General features: G+C 29.4%; 1 protein-coding gene and 1 long non-coding RNA gene across 2 annotated transcripts; one reads left to right on the top strand and one right to left on the bottom strand.

Annotated features, from left to right (window-relative positions):
- The first annotated feature begins 5,576 nt into the window (after positions 1–5,576).
- LOC114123692 (uncharacterized) lies at positions 5,577–11,182 on the top strand. Its single transcript, XM_027986750.2, has 3 exons — positions 5,577–5,901; positions 6,723–6,916; positions 9,941–11,182. The coding sequence occupies exons 1-3, from the start codon at positions 5,665–5,667 to the stop codon at positions 10,590–10,592; spliced, it is 1,083 nt and encodes a 360-aa protein (XP_027842551.2). The 5' UTR covers positions 5,577–5,664; the 3' UTR covers positions 10,593–11,182.
- On the bottom strand, positions 10,485–19,328 carry LOC126549941 (uncharacterized). The gene is made up of 3 exons (XR_007603914.1): positions 19,246–19,328; positions 11,191–11,421; positions 10,485–10,560 (listed from the first exon to the last, which is right to left on the bottom strand). It is a non-coding gene; the product is annotated as an uncharacterized LOC126549941 (long non-coding RNA).
- Positions 19,329–19,903: the final 575 nt, after the last annotated feature.

Genomic DNA, 19,903 nt, shown 5'->3' with positions numbered 1-19,903 from the left:
CATTAATTAATTTACCATCTCGTCAAGTACGATCGCTATAATTATAACAATATAATTATCTATATTATATATGCCTACACGACCAATCCGGATGGAGTAGACTACATAATAATCGTTCCGGTACAGTGCAGCGCCATAATATGGGTACACATTTCACATTTGATATTATTACATTATACACCACTATAGGTGCACGTCGGTGCAAAAATAATACGTACTAAATATTGTATTAATGTATTATTCACACAGTGTATAATAATAATAATAATACAGTGTGGCGACGACTGGCTGGTGCCCGTTCGAGCTCATAATATTATAGGCAGAACATAATAACATCAAATATATTAACATCCATTTTAGGTATATTATACAGAATGATTCACGAAAGTGAACATTTTTCTTAAAAGTAATCAGTAGATTTTTTGAAAAATTTTATTTATTTAAATCGAGATTCTTATGAGTATAGTTTTTGAGTTACTATACTTTGTGTACTAAAGATAAGAGTTAAATAATAATGTGCTTGGAAGACAACAAGGTTGTTTTAAAAATGTTAAGTAATTAATTTTATGAACATTTGAAAATCTGTAAAAAAATAGGTGTTGCCTAGTTTTAAAATAATCCATGTCTAATACTACATATATAATTTTAGGTATAATATAAATCCTTGTTTGATATTTTTATTGAACCATTTTTTAAAGGCAATTATCCTTAATTTATAATGTACATTTTAATAACTTAGAAACTAAGTGTTTAATTAATGTTGATTTTAATATACTGAATATTATCGATATTAAAAAAAAAAAAAAATCATCTATAAATAAAAATTTTCAGTATTAATAAGGTTGATTTTTATTTGTAAAAATAAGTTTGTATTGTCACAGAATATTTCTTAACTGGATAATAATTAAAAATATGATTCTCAAGTACACTTAAAAGTTAAAAAAAAAATACAATTTTGAATTATAACAGAAAAAATTGAGTGAAAATGCTCGGTAGATCATCCTATAAATGAACTGATTTAATATTATTTAAAAACGACAAAATAATACTTTATATGTGGGGTTTTTTTTTTTTTTGGGGGGGGGGCGTAATAATGATTAATTATTAAATTGCAAAATTTTAATATATTATATTATTATATGAAGTAAATCGCAGTATAAATTATCAGACTAAATTTGCAGTGCAGAGATCATGACGTCGTTTAGTTAAAAAAAGATGATTCAATTCTGATTTAAACTCATTCGTTAGAGACATAATAAAATTGAGAATTCAGATAGATATTGTAAACAACACGCCATACACAAAAATATTACGTATAATATGTAAAAGTATAAAATGGTATGTACTATTATTTTATAATGTCTAAAAATAAAACTTAATATTTCGTGATAATAGTATAATACTAGAATATTATTGTATGTAATTTGTCAAACTATTATGATTATTCAAGTTAAAAAAATAAATTATTCATTTTATTCTATTCAAATAATATTGTCATCTGCCCACGACTAACGTTTAATTTTAGTTGGTTTGAAATATGCTCCACGGTAGTTGTAAAAATATAGGTAATGCGTATTTATTTTTACAAAATATAATACCTGGACGCCTGCATATCACCCTTTGTCCAACGTTCGTACATCACAATAACAACAATAACAGCAACAACACAATGCTAGTGATTGGAAGCACCTTTTAGTTTCAAGACCCAAAACAAGCTTAAAATAAAAAAAGAAAAATCACACTCATATGTAAATGTCAAAAATAAATCCTGTGTTCCCGTCAAAGGCTGTATTATACGGGTGCAGCAGAGTAGGTACAGCGGCGATGGAAAGTCTGTCAATTATTATTTCAGTATTATACCTACGCGTGTCACACCTTATATTATTATTATATACACCGAGAAAAATAACGAGACAACAGTTACCCGTTTCCACGTACCCACGACAGTCAGGTCGTCCCGCGAGTATATACGACCAACGATTCTGCAGAGATCAAACGAGCACGTCACACTATATAATATAATATTATGTGTAATAATAAAAAATCTACCCTCCTTGTCCACACCTGCTCACCCTACCTGCTTGTCTTTCGTCTACCTCCTTTTATTTACCCTCAAGGGTTGTATTTTATAATATATACGCGTAGTGCGTTCGCCGGAAACAAAAGCTCCGGCGGCGCGCGCGTACGACTACATTACAATATTGCAGCCAGTCGATTACCGAATTTCATTCGTTGGATTCGTCGACTCGTCGTTTCCGATTCGGGTCTCAATTTTCTACAATATAATACAAGAAACGTGTACATCATTATAATATGTTGTAGGTAACTCCGAGAAGACAATCATATAACAGTTTTCAGGCTGTTGGTAGAAATTAAACCCGTAATATAATACCAACAAATATAGAATATTTAAATGTTCTTGAAGAGTGATTTACTACACAGAGTAATTTTAAGTCAGTAACGCTTTGATCATTGATCTGTCGTTACACTACGAAATTATTATGATTTTCAAAAACTGATTTTCATAAGCCATAATAATATTATATAATAGAAAAATATAAAATACTTTTATAATTCTAATATGTCATTTTTAAATGTTTATTATAATTTATTAAAATTTTTTAAAATACATTTCATTTATCATGATGAAGTTATAATTAGTAAATAATAACTAACTAACAACTAACACAAATAATAATAATGCTTATTAAAAACAATTATAGTTGATAGTAGAATAATCGATATCGGGAAAACGGAATTATTCAAAGACAATGCGACGACGACTAAATTATATATGTGTGTAAGAGTATATTTCAGTTTGAAAAGCTAATCCGTGGACGATGGGATTTGAAATTCGAACTGTTGTGCATATATTTTATGCGAAACAATTGCTTCCAGAAATGGAGTTTTAGCTCTTTGCAGGAATTGCCTACACAGTTACACAGATATTGATCGCGAAAGGTTTAAAATAATTGTTCTTGAACATTATAATACGACTGTATACATATTATTATTAAAATACTCAACACTTAATGCACAGACTGCCCAATGAATATAATATTATAACAATAATGTGTGGTAAATAGTGTGGTTTTGCTAATTTTTTTTATTAAATTATATAATACTTGAGACAAATTTTTTTTATATATTATGCATATCGTTATTGTATGAAATCAAAACAGACTAGGTAACACTTGAGAAACTGCAAGGTTTAACATAAAATATCATATCCAAAAACGTTTCTTATACAGTTAAAGTGAATGAAACGTTCAGAATATTGTTAAAACCAAAATTACTTATATTTGAGTAAAAATTATTTATTTTAATATGCAGCACATAGAATATTCCACATCGATTTTTCAACGAATGGCGCCAATTTTCGTCCGGTTTGTAATTAAAGAAACGCGCGTGGCTTTGACGTTTGGATTTCGGACAACAATATAATTTAATTATTAATATTTTCATTGATTTAAAATGTGCCGTATACTATACATCATTACTAATGATGAATTTATTAATTATTATTGTAGTTGCGTCGATTAACATTTGAAAAGAAAGTAATTAAATTTATTTTCGTGTATTTTGCAATTAATATAATAAGAATATGTAGTAACGGTGGCAGACAATTTGATCGTTGTAGTGTAATGACAGTACTGTAGTATTACCTATATTTAAACGCACATTTTACACAATTGCAAAGTATAATATAATTATTAATAAAATGTAATGTCATCGAGCTCGTAAATAAATATTACAGTCATATTTTAAATTTTATACATATTATGATACAACTATAGTATAATAATAATATAATATGACATTATGCCTAGTAGAATAATTTAAATTCTTTAAAATAAATATACATACGAGTATACGATATTAAGTTATAATAAAATACAGAATAGAATACACAAACAATTTAAATACGAAATTATAACGATTTTATATTAATTACGTTAGTCTTGGTGTGTACGATTGATAAATGTTTTTTTTTTATATTTGAAAAAATTAAAATAAAGTCTTCTACAATAATTGATAATAGATATAGTACTGATTTAGTTTAAATCAGTCTTAATGGAGTTGATAATTAAATTTTTTAGAAATCTTTTGAATTTCTCATACAAATGCTTTAAGTTCTTAATCATGAAGTGGCTTGGAACCCTATTGCAATTATTTATTAGTTTATTAAATATTATTATGGTCCCCCAGAGACTACTAGCCACTTTTTGTCACTATCGTGCAGATTAAATTACACACGTACGGTTCTGAATACATTTGGTTTTTAGAATATAGTTAAAATAATTGTATACTTTTACATGATTTTTCACGATCACATTATTAAATTATTATATAATATATCTATTATCTACATATGAACAGTATTATGTAATATTGATAAATATTTGTAAAATGTGCACTAAAGGGTAGTAGGTATGTTGGATCGGAGAAAGTTTGGAAACGTATTTTAGTATTTACATGCATAGTTTTCAATTTTAATGCGTAGTTTTCCAAACTTTTTTTGTGTATCTATGTGTAGGTTATATTTATACACTAATGATGAACAGAGCGCATTTAACATCAGTCTTTATAAAATATAATATAAAACCCTCTTGTATTTATTCTAAGAATTTATCGAATAAGATGTTATTATTATAAACACGTAGGTAGACAATAATTCAAACACTTTCGTATTAAAAGAAATTTGAAATTATAGTTCTTAAAAAATTCATAACATTTTTAAATCAGATTACGAAATAAAAATATATTACATAGTTAAACACCTATAATTATTCTAATTTGCATAATATATAATATTATACTTTAAAAATTATTTTAAATATTTTTCAGCAGTCTTGAATAACATTATAGCAGAAAATTGTTAGACATAATAAGAATACAATATCATAAATATAATTAATAGTTTATAGTTTTATGTTATTAAGATTCTCAACAAATAAATCAACCGTTATAAGATATCGAGCTTTTATAAAATGATTTGATTTTGTTTATACAAATAATATTATGGTGTGAACTATGCACATAAATTTATTTCAAATGGAAAAGATATTTTTACCTCAATTTGATTTTATAATATAATGTTAGACGAAAAAATTACCGACAAGTTGACAAACATTCTGTCAATTTATTAATAACTAAACTTGAAATTTTTTTTGAGAAAAACAATAAATAGGTAATTACAAGTAAAATTTAAGTTAAGTACTGTATAATTTTATTCGTATCTATGATAAAATCCACGTCGTAGTATAATATAGCCAACAGGTACCTACTTACATAATATAGTTTCAAAAGTGAGTTGTTGAAATGGAACGTACCGTTATATTATGGTTAATATCGATTTTAAAAGCGTATTTATTGCAACGAAATATGATATTACGTGATTTACTTTACGAGTGTTATCATATAGAAGAAATAGACATCTAATAATCACTTAGATAATGTAGGTATACTATATTGGAGACAATTAAGGAATTTTAAGACTACAAATTGTTTTCTATTAAAATGCACTTATTATTATATCATATAGGTTTTATACCTTGCTAATTATCGTCCTAACCTATACTCACTATTATCGGACATATCTATAGTATACTTCAGTCGAACTACGATTTAAATACTGTCAGGATACTGCTCTAAGTCAAATAAATGATAGTGAACATGTCACCGGCAATATTGCAATTCGTACTATCCTTGTTTGCAGCGCATGAGGTCATCTGCACAGCTATTGCCAGTCGGAGACATAACCGGGACGTGAGTTCCTTAGAATCGTTTCACTTGTACCCACGACCGGCGTACTTACCGATTATGCCTTACTACGAGGTCGATATTCCACAACAGGAAGGAAAATTTTTCGGTGTCATGGCAGCCACACGATACGAAACTGTGAGTATAATATTTTTAAAGACTACAAATGGTCCGGTTGATCAAAATTTGATTTATATATTATATCAAAGTACTCAAAAAATAACCTGTTACATAAAAATTATATTTTTTTAGAGATTTTAGATTTTTAGATTTTTTATGATGTGTATTATTTTTAATTTAGTTTTAAATAATAGATTTTTTTTTTAAATACTAATCGAGATAAAAATCGAATTTTGGACAGCTAGTTTGTGATTTATAAGTTTTTAAAGTTTAGATGAGCGGAATGAAATGAAAAGGTATACCGCCTAAAATATAAAACTTTATATAATCATAAGTCCATAACTAATAAACTACTTTATTTATTTATTATCGAAAAACCGATGGTAGTTCAGTGTACAAAAAGGTATAATACAATTTTCTTTAAAAATGTTATTTTTAACGATTTAAAATTATAAAAAAAAAGTTTTTTTCAAAAACGTTAGTGTTTTTAGAAAAAATGAGTATTACGTTAAAAAGATCACTCGATGTAGGTATGTACTATATAGTTTCAGTCGCGCTTTGATCACAAATTTGAAAACAACATGTCTTTACATTATTATGATTATAACCTGCAGTACTATATTATAATAACACTATACGGTTCCTGTCCGATTAGTCGCGGCAAGGGGCGCGGGATGATTTCACTTTCGTGTCCAAGGATCAAGGTCGATCCGGTGGTGACCCACAGAAAATCAATAATCAAAAACGTGATCCGATCCGGTCACGGATCTTTAAAGTGGCCGTTACATAACTACTTAATTCGTTTGTTGACACAATGATAATAATGATGGGCATTTCAGATTACCGTCAGAGAAACCGTGCGTCCGGTGTGTTTGTACGTGGACGGGAACGTGCCGTCTTGCGATCACGTGATTCACAGCAATCACAACAACCGCCCGCAGAAAGTTCCTGGACCAGCCAATTCTCGGCGTCCACCGGCCATCGATTACGAGGCATATTTCATTGAACCCAGCAAACCGGACACGAAGATTGAGTGAGTCCCAGGCAGAATTAATTTAATGCATGGTGTTCCTTAAAGAATATAATATGGTTTCAAAATTAATATTATTTTAATACTAAATATTGTATGTATTATAACACTTAAAAAATTGAAGTAGGTATACCAATCAAAACTGTAGATTATCAGTTATCGAAAAATACTAAATAATGTCATAATATAAAATGAAACAAGTCCTTGTTTATGAAATGATTATAACATGATTATACCATAGTTAGTGTAGGTATATTATTGATTTGAGTAACGAAGTAGTATAGTTATAAGAATGAACCGACAAAAAAGCGAAGACTATTTATGGAATTGCGGCTAGATGTATATGTGATTTCTAAGTAGAATTCAGGACATCCGATCTCGTAATTTACCGAAATAGTTACTCGTATGATACCAATAATGATGCTATAATCTAACTATATAATTTGTCATATAGGTACGCTTTCACTTATTATTTTACATTAAGAATACCGTACAAGGACATGTTTAAACGTGATTTCATCAGAATTATGAGGAAGTAAATTATCCTAAACTTATGAATAAAATAGGTGCACTTCATTCTTTGCAATGTGTCAGTTTTTTATTTATTTACCAAGACATAAGATTTCGATTAGGTTTTCATAAAATATTATAGTTTTACAAATTCTAAAATGACTATAGTGAAAAACTGAAAACTCATTATAATGAGCAATTAATAACTAGGAAGTGTTTTGTGTCTTGGAACTGGCCAAAGTAAATTAATAACGAGTATAGCCAATTAAATCGTTTTTGAAAAAAGTAGCTTATGACTTATTGTTTATTTTTTAAAATAATCAACCAACTTTAAATGTATATTGGACAAAAATGAAAAAAGTGTTAGATATTATACTAATATTATTATACGTTAGTAATAATTGCATTAGCAAAGATAATGGAATAAACAGTAATTACTAGTTCTCCACTGAAGGTCAACCCCCTAATCATATTTACTCTTTATCTGATATTGGTGAAAGTATGATATAACAATAATTATTACAATACTATATTATAATATGTATCCCGCATAATGCTATAATTTTTTCGGCAATAATAGACTTTCAAGCTTGAAATTCAATGCCTATACTGTGCTCACAACTGTATTAAAATCATTCAGTATGTAACATCTTCTATCCGACATCCAGTAACAAAATATGCACACAAAAATCCATACTAATTCATTATTGCGATCATTGAATTTGGTGAGTTCGCATGTTTATATTATATGGTATCATAATATGTATTATTTACCAAAACGTATCGTCCTGTACTACCAGTGTAGATCGTATACGTGACGTTAACTTTTAATCAAAAAGTTAAAAACGAATTAATGCGCGTAACGATAAAACTACATTATTACTACACACACGCACATATTATATAATATATGGACCGGGGGCACAGCTTGTGGGCGGACGTGATGTGCGCGAGTAAATTATTATCATTCGCCATTTGTAGAGTATATGCGGCAGACGAAGGGATGCCACCCTTATTTCCAATATTATACGAGCGCGAAAACCCGATAACGTCCAAAGCTATAACAGCGTTATCGTTATTTTAAAATAATATAACGTTCAGTGTAATCCAATACATCTGGCCGCCTTCGTCGATACGTCATTACTATTATTATAGATTATACTGTTATTCATCAATCGTGTGAATTACAGTCGACATTTTTCTTACTACCAGAGCTCAACAATTGTAAGAAAAAAAATAAATAGTACACACCAATGGAGTGTAAAAAATATACGTAATATAGTATTATAATTATTTATTTACGTTTTTGAATAACCGTTATACATTTTTGCGATTTACATTTACAAGGGTGAAACGAGGTCACCGTCGGGTTACCCACTCTTTGATATACCTACATCGTTTATGTTGTTTGATGTACATATCATTTTAATTTTAAGAATATGAAAAGCAAATAAAACAAGTTATAATGCGTATATGATTAGTGGATATACTAACATTTAATGTCTGTAGAAACAGTTTTGAATATCTTTCATTAATTGTATTTGGTTAGGTAACCTAACCTAACTTGAGAATTCAATTTATCGCATATTTACGAGTACAGTAGAGATTGATTGATGTAGATTATTTAAAACCAATAAAAAGGTTAATTAGGTAATTATGTGATCAGCCATTTTTAATTTGAAGCGAATGAAGAGAATCTAATATTAAAATTTATGATAGGTACTATATATTATAACTAAATGTTTGCATACATTTTTTTTGCTCCGTGTTTACTACTCTTCGCAAAGATATATGTCGTTTGAATTTTTTTTTTAAACTTTGAACAACAAAATTATACTCATCTGTATCTAATAATGGATCGAAGATATAATTTGGCAAATTATGTATACGACTCATTTACTTGTATGTGAGTTCTTTTGATTTCGAATTGATGGTGTATGGATACACATCATAATATATTATAGATAATGCGAGGTTTCATTAAATTTTATCGAGAAGTTATGCTATCTGATCAATGATTCGTTTTTTTAGCTTAAGTTTTTATTATTTCCATTCTTTTTTTTCTTTTTTTATCAGCACGCATAATATTTCATTACTTCGTCAACAATATTTAACATTAATCGTATACGTTTAATAGCATAAAAAATGTATGGGATATTATCTTCAAAAAAATCTGTTTCTGAATCGATACAATTTTAAAAATAAATATAATTCTCTGTAAGTATAGTTACAAAACCACTCATTTCACTATACTCAAGTGCTCAAGTATGGTTTTGTTGTAGTTTGTATATCATCATATTATGTACATAAACTACATGGTATATCGTACATATATATTATATTATATAAGACGTATATATATATATAATGCCGCTTTATAGTATAATGAAACCTACCATAACGGTAACCTCTAAATTGCGAACATAATTTCAGCGACCGAATAAGTGATCGGAAATATTTAGAGGTTTTCGCACAGTAATATAAATTTTATAAAACTGACGAACACAACGTTTACAGGATAACCGAAATACCGTACAGAGGCGCATTCCTGTTGACGGACGCGACAGTCGAGGCGGACGACCAACTTCAAGCGACCGAAGTAGACGCGTCTGCGGCGGTGGGCCACGAGACGCCGTCGTTGCAGCAAGCCGTCCGGCCAGTCGTAGAGGACGTGCAGGAACGGCGGGCCGCTACTTCAGGCGTGGGCCTGCAACGACAGCTTCTGCAGAACGCGATCGGGGCGGCCAGTGCGGCGGTCGCGGCGGGAGTGGCCAATGTCGGCGGTGTGGTCGGCATGGCCGGCGCGATGGCCAACTCGGCCGTTGGCCGGCAGCAGGTCACCGTGTACGTGACGCGAGTTGACCGCGTGGTCGACGATCGGTTGACGGCCACGCTAGTGCCCAAGAACTGCATGCCCAACCGAGTGGACGGGCTGAGGCGGTGCAACGGTGGAATCGATCCGTACTCGGCCGAGTTTCCGCAGCCTCCGTACGTTCTGCCTCAGCCGACGTACATGCAGAAGCAGCCCGCCGTGGCCGTGGACATCGTATCCAAGGTTGGCGGCCTTGTCCGGGACTTTGTCGACGCTCAATCAGCTGCCTCGGGCAACGGTCGTCTGCGACGTTACCGGCGTACTCCTGAAACAGACGTCGTAGCTGAACCCCTATGATAGTGGTACCTGCGACTACCGATTTATGTTAGTATTATTTGTAAATGAATAGTATTTTAAACGAGTCATCACGCGACTTAAAAACTTATTGTTCGTGTCAATTCATCCCGTAGATCGTAAGCTATTAAATGACACTGAATTCATATCTTTAGTGTCATTCAAGTATTGTAATGTTTATTATAATGTTAGTAAAAAATAACAAAAATACGATTACTACAAAACATTATGATTATTGTTGTTTTAGATAGTGCATATACTAGGTAAGTTTATTATCAAGTGTGCTCACAGACCATTTTTTCTTGAATAATTCATGTATGCTAAATCTGATTTTTGAATTTTTAAAATATAAGTAATTAAAATCATACTTTCTAATAACAGTAATTTATTTGGTTCAGTTAAAGAGTGTCCTGTGCGGATAAAAACTTCTATTTTTCAAATGGCCCTTTTTAACTTGAAATTACTTATTAGAAGATTTTAAAAAAATATTAATTATTTGTAAACATAATTTTTAGTATTAGTTTTAAGTATTGGTATATTTGAGAATTTCAATAATAATAATTGTATTAAAAAAAAAGGACGTGTATGTTTGATAAGTCACCTTGTTATTATATATCATATTAATAAATAAAATAGTATCCATAAGCGAATCATTTTGTACATCTGTATGGCCTCTTGCATCTCACGGCCCAACAATAATTTCACCTTCATCACAATTCGGTATCGGTATACACTGCACACCTTGCAGACAGACTCATGGTGTATGAAAGTATTGTATTATTATCCGTTTTAGTGTGGACGTCACTGCAACCGTCACCGTAGTGTTTCTCTGCTAGAAAAAAAAAAAATGAAAAAACGAAAATAAAATTCTAAACATAAACCAAAACCAAATTCTTGGAAAGGGTTAGTGGAAGTCCGTATTATGTACAACGATGATATAGGACAGGCTGCAGTATGTACAGCTCTATAGCAATAATATACGGTAGGTATTACATCTGTCGTATCCGATCGTTATATTATATATTATATAACTGTATACACACAGCCACTGCAGCTCATTACATATTCACTCGGGCAAATACGACCCCGGTAGCGAAAACTTTGTGAAATATACCCTCCGATGTATATGGTTTGGGTTGTCGGGGTGATAGGAGTGGTCGTGGTTGGGAACAAAAAACAAATAATAATAATACCCAAAATTTCGATATACCCGTATATGGATAACTGAATGTCGAATTCGAAAACTCTCACGCGGTTTCCGGGTACACCTATATATAATATAATATTCTTTCCTATACTCATGTTGAGCGTACGGACTTCTAAATTCTAATAAAAATATTTCGTTGTAATGAATTGGTATTGCAGGGGCTTCCAAATCAAACGATCAATTGCGATCTCCAGCGTTCGATATAACGGTATAATATTATGTTGAAAATTGAATTTTTTGAAAACCCAATGCAGATATTTGTATAAGCATTTTTTTTACATCAGTACCTAATTTTCTGACGAGGAATGTAATAAATACAGAGAGTAAATATTGTTCAACGAAGAAGATATATATTTTTTCCTGAAATGTTATTTATACTCTTCAAACAAAATATTTTTTTATTATAATAAAGATAATATGACTCTGATCTTGGCTCGTTTTTGACGGAAAATAAACAGAGGTTGAACAAAAAAATATGAAGGAGTCACTTATAAACAGAAAATAATGTTATTAATTTCTAAGAAAACAGATTGAAATTTTAATATTTGTTTAATATTTTCCGGATTTATTAGTCATACATAAAATAAATTTCCGCTGGCTGGGTTTACTATGGTTGCTGATCTCTAGTTATTATATTTTTTGTACACAATAATTGAAGGCTTCAAAAGTATTTACTGGTTATTTTGAAAGTCTGTGTTAATTTTTTACAATTAATATTAATTTTCTATATATTAATATCAACTTTTTTATTTATTTTAAACACTAACTTTTATGGGTAGAATACTATCATTATAATTTATTGCGAATAAAGCCTCAATATTGTTTATTGGTATACAAACTGTAGTCTTCACTACGATGTTAGAGAAATATTTTCAAAACGAATCTAACGTACATTATTTTTTTGTCTATTTTCACATCGTTTTATACTGTACTAGAGTATAGTGCAGTACTATTAGTACCTAATAAACATTGCCTCACTGTGACAATGGCATCTTCATCATCACACTTTTAAGAGTTACAGAGTACAATCGTATATGAATAAATGATATACGAGACGGATTTTCACTAGTTACTATATAATATATATAATAAACAATATTACTTACGAATACAATATAAATATACAGAAGCAATACCCTGTATAGTGTTGAAATAATAGACGACCGTGAAACAAATTTTACAGAGAATAGATTAGTTTTAACTTTTAACTGCGATCATTTTTCTGTGATAGTATTATCACAGCATAGGCTCAACTAGGGAGTGGGCTAAAGATTCTTTACCACTTCCAGATTCAAAATTATTACTCTAAATATTTTGTATTGATATTAAATGGTAAGTATTATGTTTTCTGATTTCCAATTTATTATTTTAGTATTTATATTTTGAAATATTTATTGTTTTAGAATAAATTTAGAATGGTTTGAACTACAACAGTTAGTATTATCAATGGTTAGAAAGAAATATACAAAAAGACGTTGTTTTGAATTTTACTTTTATAAATCATTAAAAACAAGGTCGTAAATGAAAATAAATTTCAGTCATCTAATTGACATGTATTATTAATTATATATTATATCGTAGATTTTATTTATCGCATTATACCTAGGTAATATTATTTGATTTTAAATAAGTATTTATTTTAGTTATTGATTTAGCTATATTATGGCGAATCATAAAAATTTAATAACCAATATCGATAGAAATGAAAACTATTTAAGTTGTAACTTTTATTTGAAATGATAAGAAAGAATTAAATAAATAAAATAAAACTTTTCTTAATGTTTTTAGAAAATTATTTCATTATAATAATTATTATATATTTATAAAAGCCATAAAATATATTTATAAACATGATGAACAGTTTTAGTGTACATTCATTATTATATTGACAAGCTACCAATACAGTTAAACTGTGTTTTTAAATGTGCTTTCAAATAAATAATAATGAAAGTAATTTATGACTTTATAAGAAAATAATAAACGTTATTTTATAATATTTGTTTTGAACATTTTACCGTATTATATTATATTTATGAATACTCGTTTTTCAAACGATCGTTTTTATCATATTGATGTTGGATGCTGTATTGCTGTCGCCTGTCACTACGCAATTAATAAACATTTTTTCAAAACAAATTCAATGTTTGCAATATTGTTATATTACTCATGCTGCTACAGTGACTTGATTAAAAAGAAAGTAAGAAAAAATATTTCGCAAATTAAAAATACAAAGGTAGAGTGAGAGAACCATCAATTATTAATTATTAATCATTATTATTTTTTATCTATATTTATATAGTTTGTATAAAATTTCCAGTCAAGTTATTATTACAATTCTCTTTCCATAGTTTTGTCCGAAAAAGGATTAATACGTCAAAGTTGATTCGTGGTCACATGCATTCTAAACAATTAAGTGACCCTTGCTATGATCTGGAAAAAAATTTCTTTGACTCAATTTTACTTTACTACTATATGCTTATAAAATTCATTTGACTTTAAATATAGCAGTTTTAAAGTTATTAATTTTTAAATCTTCTAGAATATATTATAGGTTTGAAAAAAATAAAATAAACTGTTATACAATTTAATAGGTATAAAATCTTGTAGGGTCTTGCCGTAAAGACACTATCGTTGTTACTCTAGTTACTATTTATATAATAGGCAGTGAATTACTAAATTCTAAGTAGATAATATATGAATAACACCTACATTCTACAAAGTACTAACTAAGATTTTTTTAAAAAAATTATGACACTCATAATATATGAATTTTTAACTTTCTATAACTCTAAAGAAGTATTTTTTCTATAAATCATTTTATAAATTTAAATTCAAATTAAGTTACACATAATTAATAATAATTATGCAAATAAAAATATTATTAATATTGTATAATATGATTTAACAATTATTCTATTGTATCATATTATGGAATATTAAATTGATGGTTAATTAATATTTTCTCCCGGAATTCGTCTAAGCCTTCCGAAGCAGGACCTACTTATGGTTAAGTAACTAACATTTCTCGGTGACCAGTATTTAATTATAATAGGTATGTAGGAATAAACAATATCACATTTGTATGTACGCACAAATGTTAACCTTAATCGAATGACGAACGATAGAAATAATTATCGTAATCAATCAAATTGACAGATATATTAGTGTACCACATTACACATATATAATATAAAATATATATCGTATATGGTATAGGAAGTGGTCACATTTGCGCAAATGTACTCACTATAAATTATTCTCGTACATAATGCACTGCAGTTGTGGTGGTAAACGGAACGATAGGGTTAGGAAATGATTAACAAGTTTCATACATCGTGATACTAACTTACAGGTCTGTCGTTACATAATAGTACATGTAATACCTAGAGCAGCGAATTTGTTGTATAATATGCAACTTGTTTTCTGTTTACTCAGATTTAATATGGCCCAAATTAATGATATGAAATAATATTTGTTTCAGTCCACTGGTAATTACAATAATATAAGTATTTTTTTTATCGTTAAAATTTTGTTGAACTCATAAATTAAATAAATAGAAAATAATTAAGCCATAAATGAATAAAATAGGTTTAGAATTTAAATACCACTATGCAGTAGCTAGTGCACGTTCGCTGTATTATCATCTGTATTCATATATTATACGTAAGCAAATAATATTTTAGTACGTGTGCACGGTACCAGTAAAATGGATTTTCACTAAATTACAGCGCATTATTATTATTATTATTATGAAATCGATATTGGAATAAAATTGTAATATTTGTTCTGTTTTTACTTCAGTTTAAAAAATTACCAACAAATATTGCACAGGATAGCGGTAAGTACACAGTATTCCAATTTCGTGTTAATTCGGCGCCTATAACAAAAATTATCTACAGTGATCGAAAAATAATATTTAGAATTTTTATATTATATTAAAAGTATTAATTTTTTATTGTTTTTTATTTTATTTTAGAAAATTTAAAATATATTTAAAAATGTCTTCTTATATAAACTATTATATATGAAATCATTTCAAACGTATATATTTATATTTTATAGTATATGTAATGAATAATAATTATTTTTATAAATTTCAATCTATCTCAGGGCATTTGTAATAACGATGAGTTATTATTATTCTACAAATAAATATCATAATATTATTAAAAACTTGGTGTTCAAGTATGTAAAATACACCAAAAGCGACCCTAGGGCATTATAATAATATTAATATAATCTACAATAATATTATAAAAAACTGTCAATTTCTGATAACGGACGTCGATCATTTTAATAAAATATTCCGTTCAGGCAGAAAAAAAATTACGGACATTCTTTATAGTCGACGATTTTGCGTGTTCAGAACGTTTGCGCAAGAATAACCGCGAGTCAAAGGTTTAGCCGGAAATCATTGTTCTCGCGCGATTGTATACACCACAGTATAGTAATCGTACAACACAGTAGTAACAGTACCTCTGACGATTATTTCCTTCCGGTCCATGTCTCTCTTCTTTAAAGGGAGGATAGAAGGTTGGAATAAAAAAAAAAAAAAACCACAAAAAAAAATTCTAAAAACTTTAGACCCGCTTCTCTGACAACAACGTTTTATGATCACGGAATACGTGTTTTTTGCGTTCGTGTATGAGTAGGCAGATGCGATGAGTAAGCGGAATGGAGGTGTGTGGAAGCGGCCAAAAGAAGCCTAAGCGCATTAATATTCCGTCGGTGGAAGCAGCGGTGGGTGGCAAAAACTTTCCACACACACACACACACACACACATCGAAGAACGCGCTCTCGAATGCTGTGAGGCAGTGTGGTGGTCCAGATGGCGATGATAATGCGAACCGATTTGCTCGACAAAATTGTTGTATGCAGTGCAGTTATATCGAGTAATGTATAGGGCAGATGAAGAGAAGTAGAGAAGTGAGAACGGGTCTACAAAAAAATATATATATATATGTATAATAACACTAATAAAACTAACCAAATTCTATAAATATAATATATATTAATAATGATAGTATCATAGTATTGTATTTTATTATTTTTTTTATGTTTGACGTTGGTGGATGTCAAGCAACCTAAATAAAATATTGTACTATTATTATTAATATCCGTTACCCGTTTTGCATTCATCAACGACAGAATAAAAAGCCTCGTCATTATTCCGATATAACATATTCGTGTTTTTGATATAAATATCAACGGGATCAATAATAATGTAATATTATCAGAATATCCAATATAATATTATATCACGTGTGTCGATTCCTGCCAAACTATGTCATATTCACGAACGGAAATTGTCCACATCCATCGATCTATATCGTATCACATTACCAGAAGTCCAAATAGACCAGTACAACACAAAATTGGTCATTTTCGAATTACACATGTTTTCCGATACCTAAAAATAATATATTTTAACATGTGTGTAACGCATATTATAATCAACATAATTATATAGTTTTTTAGTTTATGTTTAAGTATCCATGTAATAGTAATTTTTAAAGAAATACAGCCTTTAATTTGTCAAATATATAATATATAAATTGTCAATATAACTGGAGCCTCAATAGGAAATTGCCACATAACAGTAGTTAATGGCATTCTTCCAAAAATACATTTTTATATTGAACTTTTAACAGCAATTATATATTATGGTAAGGTTATAATATATTATTTATGAAGTTGTGGCATTTTTACATTCAATGTTTATATAAAAATGACATATTATAAGGAAATAATATGGCAGCATTATTGCATTTACATTTCATATAAAATATGATCGTTACCCGTTCAAACTAAAATATTTAGAAATTTAAGGATATAATACAATACATAATATGTATGAGTATACAACAAAATGAAGAGTCAAATCGGCGTTTAAATTGTTGAAGTAAACTTTTAAAGCTGTTAGTGTAAAACTGAATATAACACAAATGTAGTTACTACGATTAAATTTCATTTTTATCTAAACTATGAGTTATGGTCGTTAAAACCACTTTATTCTAAACGTGTCAAATCATATGTAGTAATAATTACCTATGTACCTACATAATATAATAGCTTTATTGTATTTACAAAATATAATATTAATAAAATATTGATGAAAATTTCGGTCAGTGTTTTCTTCGCACAAGCTCATTTTATTCTATGCACGAGCCAATGTTTTAAAAGGGTTATGCGAGAAATATGTGCAGTGGTAATGTGATTTCTCAATTGATAATTATGCGAGGACCTATGGCCTTTTCTGACCTTCCCAATCACTCTACTGTATAATATAAAGGCAGCTCGTGTTAATTTTCTGTGCAGAATGAAAACCACACATCATCTCCGTCGATTCTTGTTCTGAATAACTATAAATATAAACAGGATAGAAGTGTTCTTCTCGCCGGGTTGTTTTTTTTCACTTCGTTTTACCCTCATGATTTTTTACGATCGTATCGACGATTATCGCCTCCTCGTTTTACTATCGTTCCACTGTGGGTTTTCGCCGCAATAGACGGATATTCACCCAGAGAAAACGAAAAAGTTTTATTCTTGCGGACGACCTATATAATATAGATATATACATAGGACCTTATATACATATAAAGTACATAAAGCTGACCAAGTCTTCCGTCGTTATGTATATAGGTGTAATCGTACCCGGAGGAGCGAGATGTTATAATATAATATGCGCACGGCAGTGGCTCAAAACGTGTTTTATGAGAGGACGAGATTCGATCGTTTGGCTTACGATCGGAATGGCTACGTACCTATATAAAGTTGTAGTAAGACACGAGAAAGGTCGTCATAATATTAAACTGCTGCAACGACTTTGAATTATACCACATTCGGTCTATGGTCGACGCGTGAAGTGCATAGTTTGAAGCGAAATTTCTCGGGATGGAACACGAAAAATATGTCCATTGAAGTGTGAAATGTATCGTATTGAAAACATTTTTATAACAAATAAAAATTATTTCATCACCTTTTATCTAACTTCAGTACTGTACTATTTTGGAACGATCTTTGGTATAGTACCACAGATTATTGTTATAATATCTAAACGTTTACATGTCTCACATGATCTATTTTATGTGGTATTAAAATTTAAAAGTAATATTATATACAATTGCTGATATAAATAAAATTATTACTATAAATCTGAAAATATCTATTGCTTATCCACGACTGTTTTATTATAAAATCTCGATGATGAAAATACGACCGCTTCGAACTCCGATGCGCTAACTTAGATAAAATTTTTGAGTTATTGGTCTACTATTATGTAGTATTTTCTCACCATACCAAATACGAAAGTATATTATTTTCACATTTTAGGTTTGTATATTATTAATAATATAATATTTTAACACATTTTCTGTAATTATATTTTGCGGATTTTTTAAAAATACTGGTCCTGGTATTAAAAAAAAAAAAAATACAAATATACATACGTTTATTGTACTGCATATGTTGATATATCAACTCATTCGTTTGAGACTGCATTTTTGATTTTATTTCTTTTTTGCTGTCTGAAACATCGATAAACATTATTTAAATATTATAATATTTAGTTATAAGTTATAAGTGTTATAACTTATAACTGAGATAATATGTGCAGTATACGAACGCCGTTTAGTCGTCCGCGTCGGGGCGTTTAATATAATAATAATATATTATACAAGGAATGAAGTTATTGGTTTTAAGATTTCATACTTATCGTTACAAAAACGTGAAAAGAGTACTAGACTTCTATTCGAATTCATATAATATCATACATATAAAATATTTTGATTTATTATTATCGCTCATTAGTTGATCATCGCGATAGTTAAACACGATATTGATACCGTGAGTACTGAGTATAGTAGTAGTGTATATTTCATTTTTTGGGGTGGGGGTGGTTTTTTAACGTGGCCTGAGAAAAATGAAAATCCGTTTGCTTCGGGGGGTTAACGATAAAACAACGGTGCTTTGCGTTTACAGTATATAATAATAATATATACACACACATATAAACCGTCGTGGAAAAGAGGCAAAATAATAAATATTTCCGAGCACGTAAAACCGGATTTTCGGTTCCCGCGGCGACAATTCACCCCTTCCCCATAC

Source organism: Aphis gossypii, chromosome 2, assembly GCF_020184175.1.
Source record: "Aphis gossypii isolate Hap1 chromosome 2, ASM2018417v2, whole genome shotgun sequence".
NCBI classification, from domain to species: Eukaryota; Metazoa; Arthropoda; class Insecta; order Hemiptera; family Aphididae; genus Aphis; species Aphis gossypii.
This window is presented reverse-complemented; position numbering and strand designations above follow the sequence as displayed.

Excerpts from the sequence above, each read along its gene's own strand:
- LOC114123692 (XM_027986750.2), top strand. The coding sequence starts at position 5,665 with ATGATAGTGAACATGTCACCGGCAATATTGCAATTCGTACTATCCTTG. Across the intron at positions 5,902-6,722 it reads CAGCCACACGATACGAAACT|ATTACCGTCAGAGAAACCGT; the intron begins GTGAGTATAATA and ends TGGGCATTTCAG. Across the intron at positions 6,917-9,940 it reads AAACCGGACACGAAGATTGA|GATAACCGAAATACCGTACA; the intron begins GTGAGTCCCAGG and ends CAACGTTTACAG.